This window comes from Gasterosteus aculeatus, chromosome 4 (assembly GCF_964276395.1).
Source record: "Gasterosteus aculeatus chromosome 4, fGasAcu3.hap1.1, whole genome shotgun sequence".
NCBI lineage: Eukaryota > Metazoa > Chordata > Actinopteri > Perciformes > Gasterosteidae > Gasterosteus > Gasterosteus aculeatus.
The window spans coordinates 36100872-36121917 of record NC_135691.1 but is presented as its reverse complement, the minus strand read 5'-3'; the positions used below and the strand labels follow the sequence as shown (position 1 = coordinate 36121917).

Sequence of the window (21046 nt, the reverse complement as noted above, 5' to 3'; positions counted from 1 at the left end):
TTTAGTGTTTTATAGGCGTGTCTGGATTCGTCTCTTTAAGTATCGTGAGGTGTGAAATACCAGGTAAGTTCTGGAGAGTGGAGCAAAGAGGGGGTGGAGCAGAGCGGCTCAGCTGATGGGGAGGGGGGGGGGCTGGTCGGTTCCTGACGCTGGAGAACCAAACGGTGACCTGTGGCTTGTCCTGAAGGAGAAGAAGTTGCAGCCAGAACATCCAGTACCCGGTGTAGACGGGTGGAGTCAGTCTTTCTCACTCAGTGATAAGCAGATTGCAGACATGAACATTTTTTAATGATCAGTGAGATATTAGAAATAAATCTGACACGTCTGCTGGATGTGAACAATGATGACAAACAGGAACCACCTGTAATGATGACTGAAACTAAATACAGTGTGTTACTGTATAGTATCAATGTAAAAAAAATATATATAATTACTGTATAATTGACTACTATATAGTAATTATATATATGTGTGTATATATATATTACTGTATAATAGTTTGACTAATATATAGTAATGCACTATGTTATGACTTATCTTTAACAATGTATTTATAGTATTACAGGTGAATATAGCGTAATACCATTGATTAATGTATAATACTGATACTTTACATTGTATTAGTGTTTGTAACTAATATACTTTTTTTATAATGAACTAGGGGTTGTATTGTTTTGTATAGTCTTTTGCTGTATAATACTGCTTTACAATGTTATACTATTCTGTGTATTACAATACCGTAACTGCTAATACAATGTGAAATAATTGAAGCCCGAATGAATAGTCTGGTGTAGTATATAGTGGTGTTTATTGATCGTTGAACATGTTAGAGGTTAAAGGAGAGATCTGTCATAACAATACTTCAAAAAGACTAAACTGTATGTGTATATGTATGCAGACTTCTTGGATCGGTTCTGATGATCACTTCTTTAGTTCAAACGGGAAGTTTCACTTCTAAAACTGATGTGGAAGGAGCTGTGAAGCTTTAGTTTCACATCAGATGAGATTTAGTCTATCGGAAATGAAGCATTTAGAACCATTGGAATCTTCAACATGTCTCCAGTTTGATTGTCGTTACTCGGAGGAAACCTCCAGAGCCCCTGAATGTGGACCAAGAGACATGGGGGGGCTAGGGCCTCTAGATGTGGACCAGGAGGCATCGGGGGGGGGGATCCCTTGAACCGCACCGTCTGGTCTGGGTTCAGGGCCCCTTGATGTGGACCATAAGGTGTCGGAGTCAAGGACCCCTGGATGTGGATTAGAAGAGTGGGGGTCAAGGACCCCTGTATGTGTATTAGGAGACGTGGGGGCTCTGGGGGCCCTGGATGTGGATCAAGAGACGCTGGGGGTCCACGGCCCCTGGATGTGTTGGCTCTGCAGGAGCCTCTGCAGCTCCTTGAACTGCTCCACCGTCTGGTCCTTCACGTCTGGGTTTGAGATCTGAAGCCGGATGCTGTCGGTGGACCAGCTGAGTTCGCCAGAGAACATCTCTGTCAGGATCCGAGCCACGACAGGAACAACCTGTGAACCAGAACCACAACACGAGATGTCCAAAGGCTCACAGGTATTGCTCAAAGTGTTAAATATCGTAATACCTGCTGGTGGCTATGAGCTCTGATCTTGTAACTATCTAATTTAAATATGTGCAGATATCACTGAGGACCTTGGAGAACTACCTTCTTTTTGTCTTTGTTCCCTTATTCATGCAGCTCTAAAAGTGAAAAAAACAATTTCCTCCTTCAGCAGACAAACATCTAAACCACGATAGTGGAAGAGTGTTGATGAACACACCTGAACAATGATGAGCTTCTTCTCTTTTGGTTTCTTGTCGGGCCAGTCCTCCCCGAAGCAGAAGTAGATTTCAAAGGGGGGAGGGTTCTGCGTCTCTCCTCTCTGGAACAGAATCAGCCCTGCGGATGGACACGTGTTGGCTTGTGAAAAACGTGTTGGGACCGAGCACTCTTCACACTTCTGTGACTCGTCACCTTGCAGGAAGTCGTTGAGGCTGAACACCTTGATCTTCTTCTCCCGCTCCAGGGGGTTCGGTGGACCCTGCTCCGGCATGCCGGGTCCGGACCAGAAGACCTTGCACTGACAGAGGCGGACAGCATAGATGTCCTGCTCCCAGATTTCCAGGATCAGCCCACGGTCCATGACGTCCAGCAGGGCCTCGGTATAGAACCTCTGCTTCTGGTTTTGAACCTCCGACGTCCCAGGAAACAGGACCTGCTGCAGGGTGACTGGTCCAAACAGGTCCACCTGCTCTGGGGTTGGCTCCAGGTGGCCGTAGTAAAGCCTGCAGCCCTGAGGGTTGCTGACGGTCAGCGAACCGGCTGTCCGGCCTCGGTACTGGAACCTCAGGTCAAGGTCTGTTACTATGGACACACAGTGTACCTCTATTACCAAGGCAACACACAGTTATATCTGTTACTGAGGCCAGCTCTGTACAAATTTCTCTATCTGGGAGAAAAATGTGGGGATAAAGGACAACCTCTGAGTGAATGGATGTGTACAAATGTGTTCATATGTTACTGGTGAAGAAATAAATCAATGTAACCCACACCACAAAACTTTGCTGGAATAAATAATGCTCGAGAGTGACGCCTGCCTGTGAAATTTGATCTGATAACGCCCCTAACGTCATTCAAAAGCGACAATAAAAGGGGGATTCATTTCATGATTTTGTTCAAAATGGCAAATTAAGGAGATATTTAGGATTCATACGCTTTGATGACTTGGTGGTTTTTGTACTCTCAATTTGGTTTTCCCCTTTAGCTTCAAAAGATTGTTCAACCTTTGAAACACCAATTTATGGACTAATTTGCAAAGGATATTTTATAACCCAAATTTTGAGCATTTTCAAATGGATCAATGGGGATTGTAGCCAAGACTGTAACGCTTCCAAAGGTGTAAAGCATTCAGATATTTGTTTGTGATGAGTACACAATATTCCTTTGGGAAGTTGGATTTTGCCCAGTTTTGCTCAGTTTGGCGGCTTTTAGGTCATCCCTCGGGTGGAACAGGTTCTACATTCTTTGAGAGCCTTCTAGTTACACCTGTCACTACGACAACAAGCAAAGCCATTTAGATAATGACGGCACATTGTTAGCAAATTATCTTTCTACTATAATACTCAGTTGGGAAGTTCATGGTTTAACCACAGAACCTTCTTCCGTTTTAAAGACTTTGCCCTCCTTGAATCCTCAAGATCAAGAGTAAAGGTTTTTCTCTTTTCTCTTTGCATATTATAGATAATATGTGGGACAGCACAAGAACCAGGTGTTCAGTCCACCCATCTAAAGATGCTGAGACCTCATCTCCTTGCAACAGGAAACCTCTCGCAGGCCAGAGGTCAGAGGTGCTACTCACGTGGGACGCTGCTTAGCAGGTCATACTTGCTGGGTTGGTGGTTCTGGACGTCCCCCATGTTACTGGCCTCCATCAGTGCCGGCCCAGGGCCAGTGGACTCTGCCGGGCGGGGCAGGGGATTCAGTTCCTGGAGTTTTTTGGAGAGTGATGCACTAGCAAATGGGCAAAAGCTACCCTGAGCCTGGAGGTCAGAGGTCACAGGGATCATGTGCTCAAACGCTGCCTCTGATTGCCCTGGGAAGGAGCTGAAGGAGGGTGGGTCACCCGTCTTGGGGTCTGATGAGACATGACATCATCACATGACATCATCAGGTACGTCTTATCTCCATTCTCAATGAGCTCATAAGTACCTTAAGAGGGAGGAAATACTGAGATTGAAACAGATCACATTAATGAAGTCCAGTTCTTATAATATATTTAATGACATGATGTTGTTTACGGCTTTTCTTCATGAACTATCTCGTAGTGGTAACATTCCAGTAGAGCAGGGGTGCACACACTTGTTCGGCTTTGGTGCTGGTCTGGAGTCACTGCAGTGACTCTAAGGAACGGGGACGCAAGGCCTTTGGGTTTCTAAGTTTGGTTTCCACGTAGAAGCGGAGCAAAACCTTGTACTTACTGATTGTGAGGTCCATCATATTTGGCATCTGAGAATATAACACATTGTTGTGAGTCAGCTATTAATAGTTTGGACTTGTTTATTTTTAATGTTATCTTCCTCACCTCCTCATCATCATCATCTACCCCATCTGAGAAAGAAATCAGATCACAAACAACAAGACAAAGATTAAAACTTCCTCCATTAAATATTAAAATACAAGATGAATCTGAATGTTAATAAAGTTCAATCACTCAACCACCTTCAAGAGTACAAGGACTTAATGCTGACGGAATCATAGCCTCTCATCAGAAAACCAACAGAGGAGGCGAGGATCAAACCGCCGGCCTTCTGATGAGAAACTGAGACTCACAGGCTGAACTGGGATCAGCCAGAGGCTGAAACAGTTTAGCTCTTCATCATTGTCACCATCATGCGTTTTGGGATATAAGATCTAACGGTTATTGACCTAACAGTGTCTGATGATGTCATCACAGCCCAAATGGACTCACCCGTGTTTCCGCTCTGCTCACACACCTCATAGATTTTGTACGGCTGAACCGGAGTTTCTTTTGTGCCGTCATACTTCAGCTGAAACTCTCTGCTTTTGTTCAGAGCGCAGCGGAGGTTTGCTTTCCACTTGGCAGGTTCAGGTTCATCTACGCCTTCCTGGTATTTACCTGTCTCTAGAGCCCACGCCTGCAAGACACAGAGCAGGGCTTTCATAGCGGAGGGCCGCAAACAAACAGCTGATATGAACTCAGTGCATGTTGTTGTTATGTGTTATCGCTGCAGTCAGCAACCTCATGAGTGTAAGTTAAATATATGCAAAGCAGGCTGTGACATCCCCCACTCTTGATTGGAGGATCGAGAAGACCCGCCCAGCAGTCCCGGCCAATCGGAGGATCGACATCGCTGGTCCACCAGCTCAAAAGGCCTGACTGAACACAGCTGAGGGCGGCTGCCAGACCAGATTGAGGAAGAGCGGTTGGAGTGCGAGAAAGCGGGCCTAGGATAAGAATACAAAATACTGATACCACCGGTTGCACTTAACATAATCTTGTTGTTTAGTCTCATTAGGTTCAGGGGTGCTGTGAGTATTGTCCCTTTTGGTTATTTGTTGATAAAGTTTTTGAGGACTTCTTTTGTTTTCTTAGATAGAAAAAGACAATCTTCCTTTTGAGGATCTCTTTTGGTTGTATTCTGTTTTTGAGTTCCACAGCACCCGTTGGACCCATTCTCTTTTTTGCAAGCTCTGTTCATTGCCCAATTAACAATAAATATCCTTTTAAATACCAATTCCATCTGGTTTTATGTGCATGTCCGTCTACCCCTAGCTACCGGACGTAACATTATGTCTGTACACACGTAAACAAACAGCTGACATAGACTCTGTGTGTATTTTTAGCTCTTTGCACACAAAGAAACAAACGGCTGTTACAATCTCAGTGCTTGTTGTTGTTACGTCTTTGTACACAAACAAACAGAGAAAAAATGTCAGAGCTCAAAGTCAAACTTCAGTCAGCAGAAATGAGGAATAGCAGAAGCAGTTACCAGTAAAAGAGGAAGTGACATCAGGTTCAGTAAGCAAATCAGCATGTGCCATGTTTAAGGAAACTGTCACTGAAGAGTGTAAGTAGTTGCTTTAAGTTCCCAAATTGTTAATAGTAATCATATTTCAGACCTTAAATACGGTGTTCTCCTCCTCTGGCGCTGCCGTGTGCCGTGTGGCATGTCTCCAGGGGATCTGGAAGAGTCGATGCTCCGAGCTGAGCCACTGCAGACCGGGGTACCTGCCGCTGTTCACCTGGGCCAGCAACCAGGGCTTCAGACGGATTCTGCGGGGCTGGACGCTCATGGTGGGAGCACTGGGGGGACTAGGACAACTGGGAATGCTGGGAAGAATAGGAGGACTGGGAATGCTGAGAGGAAGGGTTGGAGCGTCTCCTTCTGTAGTAACAACAGTTGGAGAGAATCCTATTAATTGAATTAATTAAACTCGCCTGGAAAACTTAATTAATTATGGTTTTGTAATGTAAATGTAAAAAGTGTGTGTGTGTGTGTGTGTGTGTGTGTGTGTGTGTGTGTGTGTGTGTGTGTGTGTGTGTGTGTGTGTGTGTCTCAACTTTTCAAAAAACCTTGGAGTGACATTTTGTCAGGGGTGACTCCATACGGCCGGCGTGAGAAATTGGATGGGTGGCGGGAGTGTGTGACTAGAGACCGAAATGAGTAACTGAGCACTAATAGTATATATATGTATATGTATATAGATATAGATATAGATATTTATTCAGACGGGTTCTGGGCTCAGCTGTAAGTATGTATTGGGAAGTTGCTGATTCGAAGTCACTACCTACGCACGCAAGCACGCGCCGGTATGTAGTGATCGTTACGATAGACTCACCTGGTCCCGGTCCCGGTCCCGGTCCCGGTCATGTCCTGGTTCTCGCTACGGTGACCCTGCTTCCGTCGTTAATCACGAACGGCCGCCGCCAACACAAACTGAGGCTCATGTCACACAATAAATCCGGCAGATTTTTAAATAAAAATAACCTTGATAATGCCAAAAACAGTACTTCCGGTTAGAGAGAAAAATAAAAGCTCATTTTTTTTTCATTTAACCTTTATTTAACCAGATAAAAGTCCCATTGAGATCGAGATCTCATTTTCAAGGCCAATGCCTGGCCAATATATAAGTCACTCTACGAGGAAGTTTTTGTATTTTTTTATGTAGGTATGTATTTGTGAATGGGACAAGGACATTGTCGCTTTTTAGTTGTCACAGACTGTATCCTTTATTGTGTTTTGATGTAAGAGCCAATCCCAGTAGCCCCCCGACCTCTGACCTCTCAGGGATTTAGTGAGGTCACCTAGTCAGTGGCGAGAGTCTCACAGAGTCTCACAGACTCTCGCGCTTTGAATGGTCTAAATATCAAAAGACAGCACATGTCACCACAACAACTTCCACAAATATGACTTACAACTAAGAGGATTTATTTCATACTTTTTAACTCTGATTTGAATGTCTTTCAGGCTCTCTACTTATAAGATATGAGAGGTCATTTAAAAAAAAATGTTTTACTATTTTTTCTCAAAATGTCTTCAAAGGTCAAATCTAATATTTCATGCAAAAATCAATAAATATTGCCTGATTTCATGTGGGTTTCTATCTAGGTTTAATCTTTAATTTGCCTAACATTGAGTGGAGAGAACGATACCTGACGTTTTATTGTGAAGGGATGACCGGTATTTTGTGGGATAATTTACAGTGTTTAAGAGTTTATAGGGAAGTACTTGAGGTTCCTCCCTTTGCTTCCGCACTGCGTTGAATTGCCGCAATCAGTCTAACCAAACTCTAAATGCTAAATAACAAACCTACAAACTAAACTCTCTTTACATTGGTTGAAGGACCTTTATTGTTGTCTTTAATTCAATATGTTGTAACTGATTAACTGAAAACAGTGAAAGTAAATCTTCGCTCTGGTTGGATTTATAACTATCAATAAAGTTATGAAATCTTTTATTTTCAATAATGTTCATTATTAATGTAACTTATTTATATAATATAGTTATTTATATAGTAAAAGATGCCATGCCATAATACCAATTATCTGAAACATTATACAAATACCCTCCATTAAAAACAGGATGTATAAAACATTTAGGAGATAGTTCAACTATCAATGATAGTTTTTATTACATTACAGGTCATTTAGCAGACGCTTTTATCCAAAGCGACTTACATTACACTTTAAACCCGTGGCTTTTTCACATTTTTGCCCGGGGAGCAATTAGGGGTTAGGTGTCTTGTGCTTCCCAGCACACCTTCTCTAACCCCTGCGCCACGACGACCCCATAATCATTTCATCAGGCACTAACATGTCTATATTTATTATTTTTATACCATTAACTGAATATAAAGGTAGACAAAGTACATCAATATATATTCAAATAAAGCGATATACCTTTGGACTGTGATTAAAGGTGTATATAGATAAATAAAGATAATCCAATGACTTTGATTAAAGATAAACTTCCATTGTTATGTAGACGATACTCAATTTTATCTGTCCATGAAGCCAGGTAAGATGGACCAACTTGTTGGACTTCAAGAATGTCTTGGAGACATCAAAACTTGGAAGACTAGCATTTTTTTTAACCCTAAACTCAGACAATGATTTTCATCATTTTAGTCCCAGAGCGCCTTTGAAGTCCACTGTCTTGTTCTAAAGTTTGTCTGGATGGAATTGCTCTGGTATCCAGCAGCACGTCAAGAATCTTAGAGTTCTCTTTGACCAGGATGAGTCCTTTAACTTTGAGCTTTTTTTTCATCTACATAATATATAAGAAATTAGAAACTTCTTGTCTCAAAGTGAAGCAGAAAAATTAGTTAATGTGTTTGTTACTCTCTCTCTTATGCCTCTCAAGTTGAATGCTGCAGCACGTGTATTAACCAGGACTAAGAAAAGGGATCATATCACTCCTGTATTAGCCTCTCTGCACTGGTTGCCTTTTAAATCAAGAATAGAATTTGAGGTTGTTCTCCTCACCTACAAGGCACTTGCTGGTGAGGCACCGTCTTATCTTAAGGAGTCGATGATAAAAGATAGATCTAGATGAAGATCTTCATAGTTTACAGTTATATATTAACTATACATTTCCTAACACCTACACATTTAACTTATCTGCGATATTTGGCCGTGCTTCCTGTCTAGCCCTCGCAGCAGGTGGTGCTGATTTTGATAGATTTTGCCATGATTATTAAGTTAAATTCATTGGATTTTTTATAGACAATAGGGGTTCACAGTCTGTGCACATGCTACTGAAACCCACACATCCGCGTAGGAAAAACACAAAGCAGTGTTTGATCAATAAACTGATTCCCTGGACTGGGTACATGATGTTATATGTAACAACATCTGGCTTCACCCTCAGATCTACTAACTGTAAATGAATTCATGAGTCTGTATCGGATCATTATCGGTCTTATGCTTTATTTGTTCCTGCTGTATAATTAGCTAGAGATGTGTCGCTCTCCTCTTATCTGTACTAGTCTTCAAAAAATGGATCTCCAGGCCGTCCTCCTGTGGCATCTCCTCTGATTGGTCTGTCCTCATGTTGTTGCGTAGCTACTGCTCTGGGTCGTCGTGGCGCAGAGGGTTAGAGAAGGTGTGCTGGGAAGCACAAGGTTGTTGGTTCGATTCCCGGCTGCCCCATGTTCCATGTCGAAGTGTCCCTGAGCAAGACACCTAACCCCTAATTGCTCCCTGGGCAAAAATGTGAAAAGCCATGGGTTTAAAGTGTAATGTAAGTCGCTTTGGATAAAAGAGTCTGCTAAATGACCTGTAATGTAATGTATGTCCTGATGTCATCCTGTTGCGTCTGCTCGGATTGGTTTGTCGTCACGCCGTCCTGTAGCATCACCGCTGGTCTGTCCTCATGTCATCCTTTAGCATCTGCTCTGATTGGTTTGTCCTCATGTCGGCCTGTAGGTCCATCTCTGATTGGGTTGCAACGTGTCCTCTGTTTGGTCTGTCCTCCTGTCGTGATATGTGTCCAATGCAGTGATGTGATCACCTGTGGTCTTTTTCAGGATTTTTCAGTACTCATCTTCTCTTTACGACTCGAAGCATCAAAAACACGACAGCTGATAGAACCAAAAGAAGAATTATCGCTATGATTCCTCCTGCAAGTCTGCTGTCCACATTCCCAAACATCTGCTGCTCAGTGAACGCACCACGAGGAACTACAGAAAGGAGAAAGTCGGAGTCAGTGACCGCACCTCAAAGAACTGCAGAGGGGAGGGACTTGGTGTCAGTGAACACACCGTGAGTAACTACGGAGGATTAGAGTTGGTCAATGGACACTCCACAGGGAACTACAGAATGGAGAGACTCATAGTAAGTGAACATACTTAGAAGTAAACTGCTTGTTCCTCCTCACTGAGAGCAAAACACTCGACTAGATCTCCACTCTTTGCTGTCCTGCTCCTAAATGGTGGAAGGAGGTCTCTGAAGACATCAGGACCACAGAGAGCCTTCACATCTTCAGACTAAAGACACACCTCTTCACACTCTACCTCCACTAACACACTAACTATAGCACTTACATTGGACTTATGGTTCTTATCTATAGCAAATTGTAAATTGGCTTATTTGAGAAAATTGCACTTTCTTGCTCTTCTAAGTTTGTATCCCTATGGTTGAATGCACCTATTATAAGTCGCTTTGGATAAAAGCGTCAGCTAAATGACATGTAATGTAACCACAGTAACTACAGAGAGGAGAGAGCTGGAGTCAGCGAACTAACTCACCTAATTGTCCAGTCTGCAGGACTTCAATGTCCACTGAAGCTGAAACTTCTTCCCCTGACTCTTCATCTCTGGCTACAACCTGCATATAGAAATAGTGATTTACATTGACTAAAAAGAAGTCAGTTGGATCACACAGGAGAGGTTCAGGTATGTGACTATCAAGTGTGAATCTGCAATAACCGGATGTCAGGGATTGCGGGAGAGGTAGGACTCAGACGCAGAGTTCAAAAACAAAAGGGACTTTAATTGTCAAAAAGGTTAAAGCAAAAGGCCAAGGGGCAAAACGGGAGACAGGAACTGCGAACGACGAGAGACAAGGACATGCGTGCCGAAAGACAATGACGGGACAAGTGACAACAGACACACATGGCTTAAATACACTAGGGAGGTGCAGGTGATTGGACACAGGTGGAAACTATTAGACGATCACAGGGGATGACATGACAAGGCAGGAAGTGAAGATACCCGGGGACACGAGTGGCAGAAAACTACAAAATATAACATGAAGTGAACCACACCGTGACACCGGAAAGCATACACAATAGAATATTGAGCGAGCAACGGAATGAATGTAGAGAACAGTTAGTGACAACCAATCAGTAAATCATAGGAATAAAAGGTTTTGGGTTATTTTACTGTAGATAAACATCTACGCTAGGGGTCTCAAACTCCGGCCCGTGGGCCACATCCGACCTGCCGGGGAGTACGGTGCGGTCAGCTGCCGACGGGAGGGAGTACGGCCAACTTTGGCGTACCGTCAGCGCCAACACCCCTCCCCCCATCACCACAATGGTCTAAAAGTCGAGAAACTGGAAAAGCTGAACTACATTTGAAACAATTGCTGGAAATACAGAAATGTGCTAGCACAGTTCGTGCATTTCATGCTAGCTAGTGCCCACGTGTGTGTCTGTGTGTACTGCACGCAGTACCTCTGTATGGGAGAGACAGAGAGTCAGTGCCCCGGCTAGTCTGTGGGTTGTCACGGAAACGGCGCAGCTGCCGTGTTCCCGCGCTGATCAAAGATTGGGGAGAATACATCTTAAATTAAACTTCACCTCCCACAAATGAAAGTATCCGCAAAACTATGATTCCAATCCAAAAGATAAGGATATACAAGACCCAAGACTCTGCCGAATGCAGAGATATCATTTATATGTCTGTGCGCTCAGAAATATTACTTTACCGGCAGTTTCAAAAACTAGTACCTTTTGCCTTTTCTGAGAAATGTGTTGCCAGATTTGCATTGTTCTCTATGGAATGAGAGTTGGACTTTGTGTTGCTCTCAGGGTTGCTTAAAACATCCCAACAACTACATTTGCAACATGTAGGGGAACCTAGGCAAAGCCTTCCCCTTAGCAGTGGTGTACAATGCAGTCTGTGTAAATTAAATTGTCTTTCTCGGTCTGTGCTCTGAGGATCAGGTTAATTGGGGACTTTAAATTGCCCGTAGATGTGTGAATGTGAGTGTGAATGGTTGTATGTCTCTGTGTAGCCCTGCGAGTGGCTGGCGACCAATCCAGGGTGTACCCTGTCTATCGCCCAAAGTTGGCTGGGATGGACTCCAGCCCCCCCGCGACCCCGTGTGCAGGATAAGCGGTTTGACAATGGATGGATGGTCTGTGCTACAGCTCAGAATGTTAAGTGTGTCTTCTATAATTGATGCCCATGTATTTTCTTCATGTCAATCTGCCACTGTTTGGGGTCAGTGGAGTGATTAAGATTAGGGCCAGAGGTTGCATCTCTAGCCGGGGCGAAGTGGGTGCAATAAGGGTTTTGTACTGTTAGATTTGGTCTCAAGGAGGGTTAGGGATAGTGACAGATGCTGATTTTAATTAGGGCGTACTGTCACTTCAAGAACATTCTGCGTGACATACAAAATAGCAGTTCACATGTGTTGTGAAGGTACGGATCGTGAGTTAGCGGCTACTGAGGACAGAGCATTAACTTTTAGCATACAGACTGCTTAAGGGAAATATTTGTACGATGGGCCAGCTTAAGTAGCAGGATAATTCAGTAATAAATCTGAATTACTGTGTAACTGTGAATGTTAAGTTTTATGCAAGCGCATGTTTTGAACATTTTTAGTTTTTTGGAAATCATACCTTTTCAAAGGAAGACCCACCTGTATTATGTGTCTGTCAAAGGCATGTAGACTGTCCGTCCTGGCAATCAGAACCCCATCGTTGGTCACTTGGTATAGTCCAGATGGAGGAAGAATGGAGTAGTGGATGTTTGGATTCAGGCCCTATGATTGGTTAGCAGCGATGACTCATCTGCAGTGATCACTCATGTGTTGTTGTACAGGTCATAAAACAAGTAAACCAGCAGGTGTTCTTACGTCAGAGAAGTCACGGTCTGATGCCAGGATCTGTAAAACGTGGTTCCCATATGTGGTGACGATGGAGGCTGGATTCAAGTTCTGGACTATGAATCCTTTAAAGGTGGTTCTGTTGAAGACCGGAGGGAACGTGTTCTCATTGAGAACCCTGATCAGAACCGAAACTACACTGTACTTAAGATGGTCGTCCTCCTGACACACCTGCAGAGGCAAAACAAGTCCTGGTAGATCAGACCTGTGGTTCTGTAGTGGTTGTGAACATAAACAGGAAATAGTGTTACCATGACACTGAGTGTGAAGGTCTTCTCCTGATGTCTAAGGGGGACAGCTCTGGTTAGCTGGATCTCACCGGTCCTGTTGTTGATCTCAAACCGGCTTTGATTCCCCCCTGAAACAGTGTGACACACACACACACACACACACACACACACACACACACACACACACACACACACACACACACATTGGGTAACTGATAAAGAAATGATAAAGAATACAGAAATCATCAGCACAAGTCGTAAGCACGGACAGAAGTCAAATGACTACAATTCAGCTGAAAAGGGACAGATGTTCCTTTCCCCAAAAGGAGCAGGGAGATCTGACCAAGTTGAAGAGGAGAACAGGAGCTTAAACACACTTCAGGGAGTTTGTGCTGCCTCAGCACAGGAGAGCCCACCCCTCAAAGAGGAGTGTTTGGAAAAGTACCAGACGACGTGGGGGTGACCCCGTGACCCTCCCTTAAGGGACCCGGTCAATCAACAACATCTAAAAGGTCAGTCAGGGCCCGTATGGTTTAATCTGTGTCTTATCTCACCCTGGACTGCCTTAAGTCACCAGCTCACATCAAAGGTCACATTCTTGAGAGCCTCACCCCACGCAGGCTCAACAATTTTCCCCCAACAGGGCCAAAACGAAGTTTGCATTGCTCTTGTCCCCTCAAAAAAGATTCTACAACATTTAACATTGAAACTTATTTTGCAAATGCATTTTCACTTACCATTTAACGCTAACAAGACTTGTGATACACTTTGCACGGGACACAGATTATGCAGATTTTGATCTCCATGTGGTTTTGGAACTACTGACCTGACAGGATGCTGTAGATCAGAGGGGTGTTGAGTCCTCGGTCTCCATCCTCTGCTCTGATTGGACCGGGAGAAAACTTGAGAACTAGGTCCTGAAACGGAACAATTATATGTGCTCACAGTACATATTAATGGGTGTAAATAGAAAACTAAGGTCTCCGCTTAGCGTAGCTTAGTGTCCCTTCCATGTGGCAGGAGGCTGAGGTCCATCAGGACTAAGACCTCCCGCCACACCAACAGTTTCTTCCCGTCGGCAGTCGGGCTCATCAACAGAGCCGGTCCCCCACTGACTGACTATAACATTCCACCGGTCACTCCCCTTCACACTGCACATGTCACTTTAACTGCAATTCATCACTTTGTCACTTGTCACTTTGTCTCTTGTCTGTTACTTGTTTGTTAGTGCACTTTATGCTTAATATTTTTCTTTTTTACTTTTTAATATTTAAAATTTTTTAACTTTATTCCCTTGTTTTATACTAACCCATAGCCATAGCCTTATTCTACTAACCCATTGCATTAGCATTTCATTCCACTTCATTTTATTACTTGTGCACTGTTGTCTTGTCTGTCTACTGTTGCGCACTAATCGCCAAGACAAATTCCTTGTATGTTTGACATATTTTGGCTAATAAATGTTTCCTGATTCCTGATTCCTGATATTTTGGCAAAATATGTCTGATTCCTGATTGCAGCGCACATTAATAAATGGAAATAGAAAACGCGTCTCCACTTTCTGTGTACATAAATTAATATAAAAAGAAAACGAATGTGTCTGCTTACAGTATACATTAATGGATGTAAAGAGAAAACTAATGTATCCGCCTACTGTGCAAATTAAAAGATATGACTAGAAAACTACAGTACATTTTCCCCTGGCATTAGATGCCGTTTGTACCTAGTATTTCTGGGGAATGTTTGTTTGTGTTTCTGTCTGATGTTTGTTTGTTTACCTAGTGTTGTTGGCTTACCTGGTGTTTTTGTGTGATGTTTGTGCTGTAGGTGGGGCTCACACAGACAGGAACACCTGGAGAGACACGTGTGCAGGGCAGGAAGTGAGGATACTGGTCGTCCCCATCCTCGATGTTCACAGTCAGAACCGCAGAAGTGTTGAACTTCTCCTCAGTGTTCACTTCCTGTTTATTTCACAAAAAAGACACCCTATTCTAGAAAGCCAGTTTAACCAACTCTGACTTGACTAAATCTAATTGTTAATACGGCTCCAGAACACCTGACAGCAGAGTTTGTTCACTTTTTCGGCCTGCAGCAATTGATGGCGTTTCTATAGCGACTCCAACCTTTTCTCCCTCTGTGGTAAAATTAGTATTTCTCCAAGGTGCCCTTGTATCCTACACCTTTTTCCCCTGCTTTCTTCAATCACACACACACAAACTTATTTGATTGTTTGTTTGGATAGTAGGTCCATGATAGTGTTATAGAGATTGTTGGTTACAGATATATCACATTACATTACAGGTCATTTACCTGACGCTTTTATCCAAAGCAACTTACATAGCTTTTTTTTTTTACCCATCGCTTTTTACATTTTTGCCCGCAGAGCAGTTATGGGTTAGGTGTCTTGCACTCTACTCCATGCGCCACCGTCGACCCGTATTATATATATATGATCTTAATCAGTGTTGCTGTGAGTTAATAAACTGTAGAGAGGGTGCACTGGAAAAGCCATGGGTTAAAGATGTAATGTAAGTCGCTTTGGATAAAAGGGTCAGCTAAATGACCTGTAATGTCATGTTATGCTTCAAAAAACGTTTTTCCTGTGTTTACTTGTGCATTTGTATGGTGGTGACAATTGGAAATTATAGTCACTGCCCAATCGTAAAAACATTCAAAATTCTTTACTCTTATGGTACGCTGGAGGGACTCGAATCTGCGATTGACGCAAAAGCAAAAGTTGAAATATTCCATCTTTGGCGACCAAACGCTGTGACGCTGCGGCGCAATAGCCTATCAGCGCCAAGAGGCTCCCCGTTGTCACTGTACGATACATCCTCGTACCTTTATTGCGACTGGCCTGGGAAAGATCTCGCACTTTTAAAAAGCAGCATACAATCATATGTGCCTTTTTACAAGATCCCATCACTGCACTGAATATAGTACAATAAAGTGTAGGGTAACTGTATTGCTAAACAACACACTGATACTAAATATTAAGTAGTATTAAGGAAGTTTGCTCGATGATAACGTGTGTGTAGCTGGTCGTCTCGTCATGGTACAGGTCCCTCAGCATGGAAGTATGATGCGAAGGTGGTGAGGTCCGGTGCCCGATCCGAGCCAACGAGCTCTCAAATGGGCTAACGTCTAGCACCCTGTACCGCTGGAAGCGGCGGTCATTCAGGCGCAGTTTCTGTAGAAGTCGGTGAGATTCACCAAGCTGTCTGCGCCTACGGATGCTATTTAGTACAAAAACACGACTCCGTTTGAAGGTCCGACGTACAACAAGTACAGAGTGACTATGTCCTCCAGGGTTGATGCGGAGGAAAAACAATGGTTGAAAGTTGAACTGTTTCAGGGTGATAAAGCACGCCCCCTCTCGGTCGCGTCGGTGGGAATATGCGAAACACGCAAACTGACCAAAAGTGTACCCTGAGAGTCCTGCTGCGCAATACATTCGCATCGCGTTTGCTGTGAACATACCAAAAGCGAAGTGAATTATTCGCAAAAGTAGATTCCATGCACAGACGCGACCGGTTGTGGAGGAAGCAAATTTTCGGGCGGCGTGGAGGATGGGGAATGCAAAAGAAAACAAATTGTTGACGCTGTCTTGTGAAAGCGTTGAGATGCTCCGCTCGTCAGGGTGAACACACTTTATGAAACTAATGCTTCACCACAGGTCATCAGACCTATTGTGCCGGTGTTCTATCATTTTCTGCTACTTGTCGAGAACTGCTACGTTGTGGTATTGCGCATGCGCCGAGTCGATTTTCCAAGTTTCCATAATATTTTTCAACCCTGTCGATGAACGACGTGTTAACGGAGTAACATCCTCAAAATCCCGATGATTTCCTCTTTTGGCCAAGTTAAAAAGTACATTGAGCATGTAGATTGTACAATGACCGTTCTCTTGAAATTAAATATTAAATAATTGCATGGACTGTGTATCCTTGCCTCCGTCTACTGTGTCGTATTATCCGTAGTCTGTTTTCCATTTGCAGAAACACGGAGAAAAACATCCACCAAAACCCCCTTTCTTCGCACTTTTGGCTTATTTAAGATAAATAGCTTAGATTGCACACTGGTTTATCTCTTGAAGTTAAATTTGGAATAGTTGGATGTAGCTTACTGTGTCGCAGGGACATGCACATGATTCTAGAGGGGCAGGGCTCACAGCGCGCGAACATACTGCCCAATTTCTTTTCAGGTAGTAATAACATGAAGATTAATGAGTGATTAGCAGTTGCTATTTCTTTTGTGTCGATGCGTTGTTGTAAACATGATTTTTTTCACATTATTATAATAAAGCACTGGTTTATTATTAGGCTAAAATGGTATGGTAGCATGAATCGATAGACAGAGCCATCAATTTATGCAGCGGTAGCAATTCTCGACAAAGCAGCAAAAATCGTCAGAACAGCGGCTCCAGTATTGCTGGGAGCGGCAGTCATCCAGACGGACTTCCTGTAGGAGTCGGTGAAATTCAAGCTGTGTGCGGCGACGGATGACGCACCGAACCCAAACACAACACCGTTTGCGGTTCCGACATTTGTGTAATTCACACATTTATTGCCATATAGCGCAAATTATTATAACTGTCTTTACGGAGACAAACAACAGAGATAAGCCACGCCCCCTTTCAGGCGCGAACTACTCACGCCAGTAAAGCGTTTTGGTTCACAGCATAAGGAGGGAACATCAATTATGAGACTTGATTTATAGTGTTGGTTAATCGGGCCTTTTAGCTCTGGTTGGTGCCCCGTTATTTATTCATTGTGTGAATTATCTAGTGATTGTTAACAATTCTATTGATATCAATCAATTAGTTTCACACTTGTTATTAACCAATAAGTCCCCCTGCCCTTCCCAACAAGGGTTACCTGGGCCCAGATGAGCACCTGCACCTGGGTTCTAGTCTCATAGTCCAGAGGTTTGTTCAGAACGATCTTTCCACTGTTGGGTAGATCAATCCTGAAGAACTGTGGGTCACTCTACGGGGGGAAGGTTACAGTTGAGTTCATGGAGACAGAAACAGAGCGTGGACAGAATTAATGTCGACACCTACCGAAGATGGATCAATGATGTAACTGATGACGTCCCCGTCTGCATCCACGGCCTTCACAGTGAAAAGCACAGAGTTCACGGCTGTCAGCTGAAATCATACATCAGGAAATTAATTATAGGTCCCAATATATATATATATATATATATATATATATGTGTAAACATCTTTATATTTAAGTATCACAAAACAAATGTCTATATACATTTATATCATACACGTTCACAAACACCACTAGATAAAAGTAAACAAGAGCTCTCCTGGTAATCAGAGTAGATTACTCTACAACTTTTACTCTACAATTTTTGTACCTCATTAACTGTGAACCGGTGAATCGTCTCCTCTACAAACTTTGGTCTGTTGTCGTTTTCATTCAGTATCTCCACCAGAATCCTGAACTTACTCTGATGATGAAATATTACTTTATTAAAAACACTTTACTAGCTGCTGTTGTTCATGTTGGAGGAATAGCTCACCTGGATGACGTCGTCCTGGTAACAGGTGAGCTCAGCTATGAGCATGGGCCCCTGGGCCTGAGAGACAAACCCATGTCTGTCTGTGAGTACTCCATCAATAAAATGTATTGTTATTATTATATATTATGTGAGTGACATCCCTGTAGATCAGTGCACAGCTCATTTCAGAGAGTTGAATTGACTCTGTGAGATTCAATTTGAACTCTAAGCAGGTGTATATATTGTCCCAATCTTGTCAGTGTTAAATCAACACTCTTTACGCAGAGTCAAACCCAACACCAAGAAGTGTGACAGTGATGTACAGTTGCACAGTGCTGTCTGTTGTCTGTTAAAGGAGGAAGTACATTTGAAGGTTTTATGATTTATTCATGATATATTTAACAGTGCTAGTGGGCCAGAAATGATACATTACAAGACCATTACAAGAATGAACGACTGAATGAAATCGGACTGCGGGCCATGATCGGCCCCCTGCTGTAGATGATCCAGGTGAGATGATTAAGTGACGGAGCAAGGAAGCAGGCCTACCTCTTTGTCGAGCACTCTGGGATCAGAGGCGTTCAGTCGGAGGGTTCGGCCGTCTAAGTAGAACCAGGCGGCGTCCTCTCCGCTCACACACAGGCGGAGGCTGTTAGCTCTGTTGGCCCCTGGTTCTGCGGTTATGCCGAGCTCAGAGATGAACTGACCCGTCGGACTGTTCTCCCTGAGTGCCGCAAAGATGTCTGAGCCACCCCCACACGGACTGGCTAGGGAAAGCATCCCGCAGTTATACACTCTGACGTTTTATAGTCGGTTCTGACTAAACATCTGTGTGAAACTACTAACCTCTGAACTTGTGATGTCATAGAAAACCCAGTCTCACAGCAAAACGTGTAATAGCTACATCGTGGAATGTGGTATTCTCACGCTTTTGGGGAGAAAACGTGACAATACCACGTTTCGTTTGCAACTAGGTCACGTGACTATCAACTTCCCCTCAGCTAAAAAAAGGAAATGGCGGACTGCCGGTCTATTATCTGTGAAAAACACAATATTTTAAGAAAGCGTCAGCATTTGTATGCATTTCGATGGCATTTCTAGCGCGAAGTATGCGTTATATTTTCATAATATTCTGTTAAGTTGCAAGGCGATGTAAATGAACAGGCCAAAATAAAACGTAGTATTGTCACGACTTTGCGGAGAAAGCGTGAGAATCCCACGTTCCACAACGTAGCTACCACACGTTTGACTGTTAGACTGGGTTGTCATAGAACAAGTCACCGGTGACCAAACTGTCTCACCCCCTAATCTCTTTGGTATTCTATTAGAATATTCACCCATGACTCATTGAGAATAAACAAACCTTGTGCTACAAATTACACTTATTGTGGGTTTCATGTCGACCTGTCCAATATCAAAAGTTCAATCTTAGAGAGAAATCAAGTCTTATTCATATGATTTATTCTCATTTATCTTTTTTTCTCACATTACACTGGGGAGTATCTTCCAGCTCAGAGATTGTTGATCCTTCAGTAGTTATCCACTCTCTCCTATGAAGGTCACAAGGACTTGTGTGACATTTAGGGTCCTAAAAGGGCTGGGCTGTGTAAAAGGGAAGTGATAATGGATCACTTCTTGATTAGTTCTAACCAACCATCTGATTTTCACTGCAGCCGATGTGGGTTAGGGGAAGAAGTTAATACAACGTAACTTATATTGCTACTGGTCTCTTTACCTGTAACAACATGATACGACAAGCTGAGAGCCACCTGCCACAGCAGCAGGTTGCAGGGTCTCAGCATCTTCCTCCACATTCTCCTTCTACAGAGCACACAATCATCAGGTTGACTCCATGTCACAGCTTTCATCAAATCGTCTTTCTCAAGATGATCATCGAGAACACACAAAGTGAGGGATGAGAAACTGATTTGACGCGAGATGACTCATGTTGATAATCTCATGTATTAATAGCCATGATATTCTTTACAATAATAATATTATAAATACTGACCTTGTGTATCCTGCTGTCAAGTTGTCATCGACGCCTGTTTGCTTATATACATATTTATAAATATATATACAAATATGTATATATATATATATATATATATATATATATAATTATAGTAGTGTGACAGCGGGACAGAAGGTCTGTGCGACGCTGACAGATTATCAATGGATTATGTCTGACGTATTTACAGAGATAAATGAGCAGGAGAATTAGGCCAGTATGCCACTAATACTACTCGCTACTGTAATCTCTATTTTACTACCTATTGTACTCTCTGCTATACTCTCTACTGTTACTCTATATTGTAGTCTCTACTGTACTTTATTCTACTCTATACTGTAGTCTCTGCTATTCTCTTTACAGTACTCCTTATTGTACTCTCCACTGTACTCTCTCCTGTATTTTCTACTGTACTCCTTGCTGTACTCTGTAGTCTCTCCTGTCCTCTTTTCTGTACTGAAACAGAGGGAGTGGCCAGTGTTGCCATAACAACCCTTATTAGATTAAGACATCATTAACAGAGTCCATAGGCAAAACCAAAGTAGTAATTATTTCATGTTTTCATTTAAATAAGTCAATAAACTCAGGAGAGACGTGTCGCCTTTGGCTCTGTTCAGTTCCAGATTGCTGCTGCTCACAAATA

General features: G+C 43.0%; 2 protein-coding genes across 8 annotated transcripts; both read right to left on the bottom strand.

The window, feature by feature from the left end:
• Positions 1-791: 791 nt before the first annotated feature.
• On the bottom strand, positions 792-6571 carry irf5 (interferon regulatory factor 5). The gene is made up of 9 exons (XM_040173031.2): positions 6372-6571; positions 5652-5917; positions 4480-4666; positions 4093-4118; positions 3989-4016; positions 3370-3645; positions 1986-2375; positions 1792-1910; positions 792-1521 (listed from the first exon to the last, which is right to left on the bottom strand). Exons 2-9 carry the CDS (start codon positions 5823-5825, stop codon positions 1333-1335), a joined length of 1389 nt encoding a protein of 462 aa, XP_040028965.2. The 5' UTR covers positions 5826-5917; positions 6372-6571; the 3' UTR covers positions 792-1332.
• Positions 6572-8936: 2365 nt separating this feature from the next.
• cdhr5-rs (cadherin-related family member 5, related sequence) lies at positions 8937-20502 on the bottom strand. 7 transcript variants are annotated; one of them, XM_040173035.2, is made up of 14 exons: positions 20404-20502; positions 20128-20213; positions 18942-19159; positions 18414-18470; positions 18249-18341; positions 17941-18027; positions 17756-17866; positions 14675-14839; positions 13705-13795; positions 12900-13006; positions 12619-12819; positions 12403-12525; positions 10281-10359; positions 8937-9713 (listed from the first exon to the last, which is right to left on the bottom strand). In XM_040173035.2, the coding sequence occupies exons 2-14, from the start codon at positions 20204-20206 to the stop codon at positions 9574-9576; spliced, it is 1551 nt and encodes a 516-aa protein (XP_040028969.1). In that variant the 5' UTR covers positions 20207-20213; positions 20404-20502; the 3' UTR covers positions 8937-9573. The 7 variants fall into 7 exon arrangements, with proteins under 7 accessions (XP_040028969.1, XP_077957040.1, XP_040028967.1 ...); XM_078100914.1 differs by having other exon boundaries at positions 20128-20268; positions 20404-20473; XM_078100916.1 differs by lacking the exon at positions 20404-20502 and adding an exon at positions 9882-9978 and having other exon boundaries at positions 9578-9713; positions 20128-20362.
• Positions 20503-21046: the final 544 nt, after the last annotated feature.

Excerpts from the sequence above, each read along its gene's own strand:
- irf5 (XM_040173031.2), bottom strand. The coding sequence starts at position 5,825 with ATGAGCGTCCAGCCCCGCAGAATCCGTCTGAAGCCCTGGTTGCTGGCC. Across the intron at positions 3,646-3,988 it reads TATGATGGACCTCACAATCA|ACCCCAAGACGGGTGACCCA; the intron begins GTAAGTACAAGG and ends ATGTCTCATCAG. Across the intron at positions 2,376-3,369 it reads CCTGCTAAGCAGCGTCCCAC|TAACAGACCTTGACCTGAGG; the intron begins GTGAGTAGCACC and ends GTGTGTCCATAG.
- cdhr5-rs (XM_078100914.1), bottom strand. The coding sequence starts at position 20,260 with ATGAAAGCTGTGACATGGAGTCAACCTGATGATTGTGTGCTCTGTAGA. Across the intron at positions 19,160-20,127 it reads GTCGTATCATGTTGTTACAG|CCAGTCCGTGTGGGGGTGGC; the intron begins GTAAAGAGACCA and ends TGCTTTCCCTAG. Across the intron at positions 9,714-10,280 it reads CCTGCAGACTGGACAATTAG|TTCCTCGTGGTGCGTTCACT; the intron begins GTGAGTTAGTTC and ends TCCTTTCTGTAG.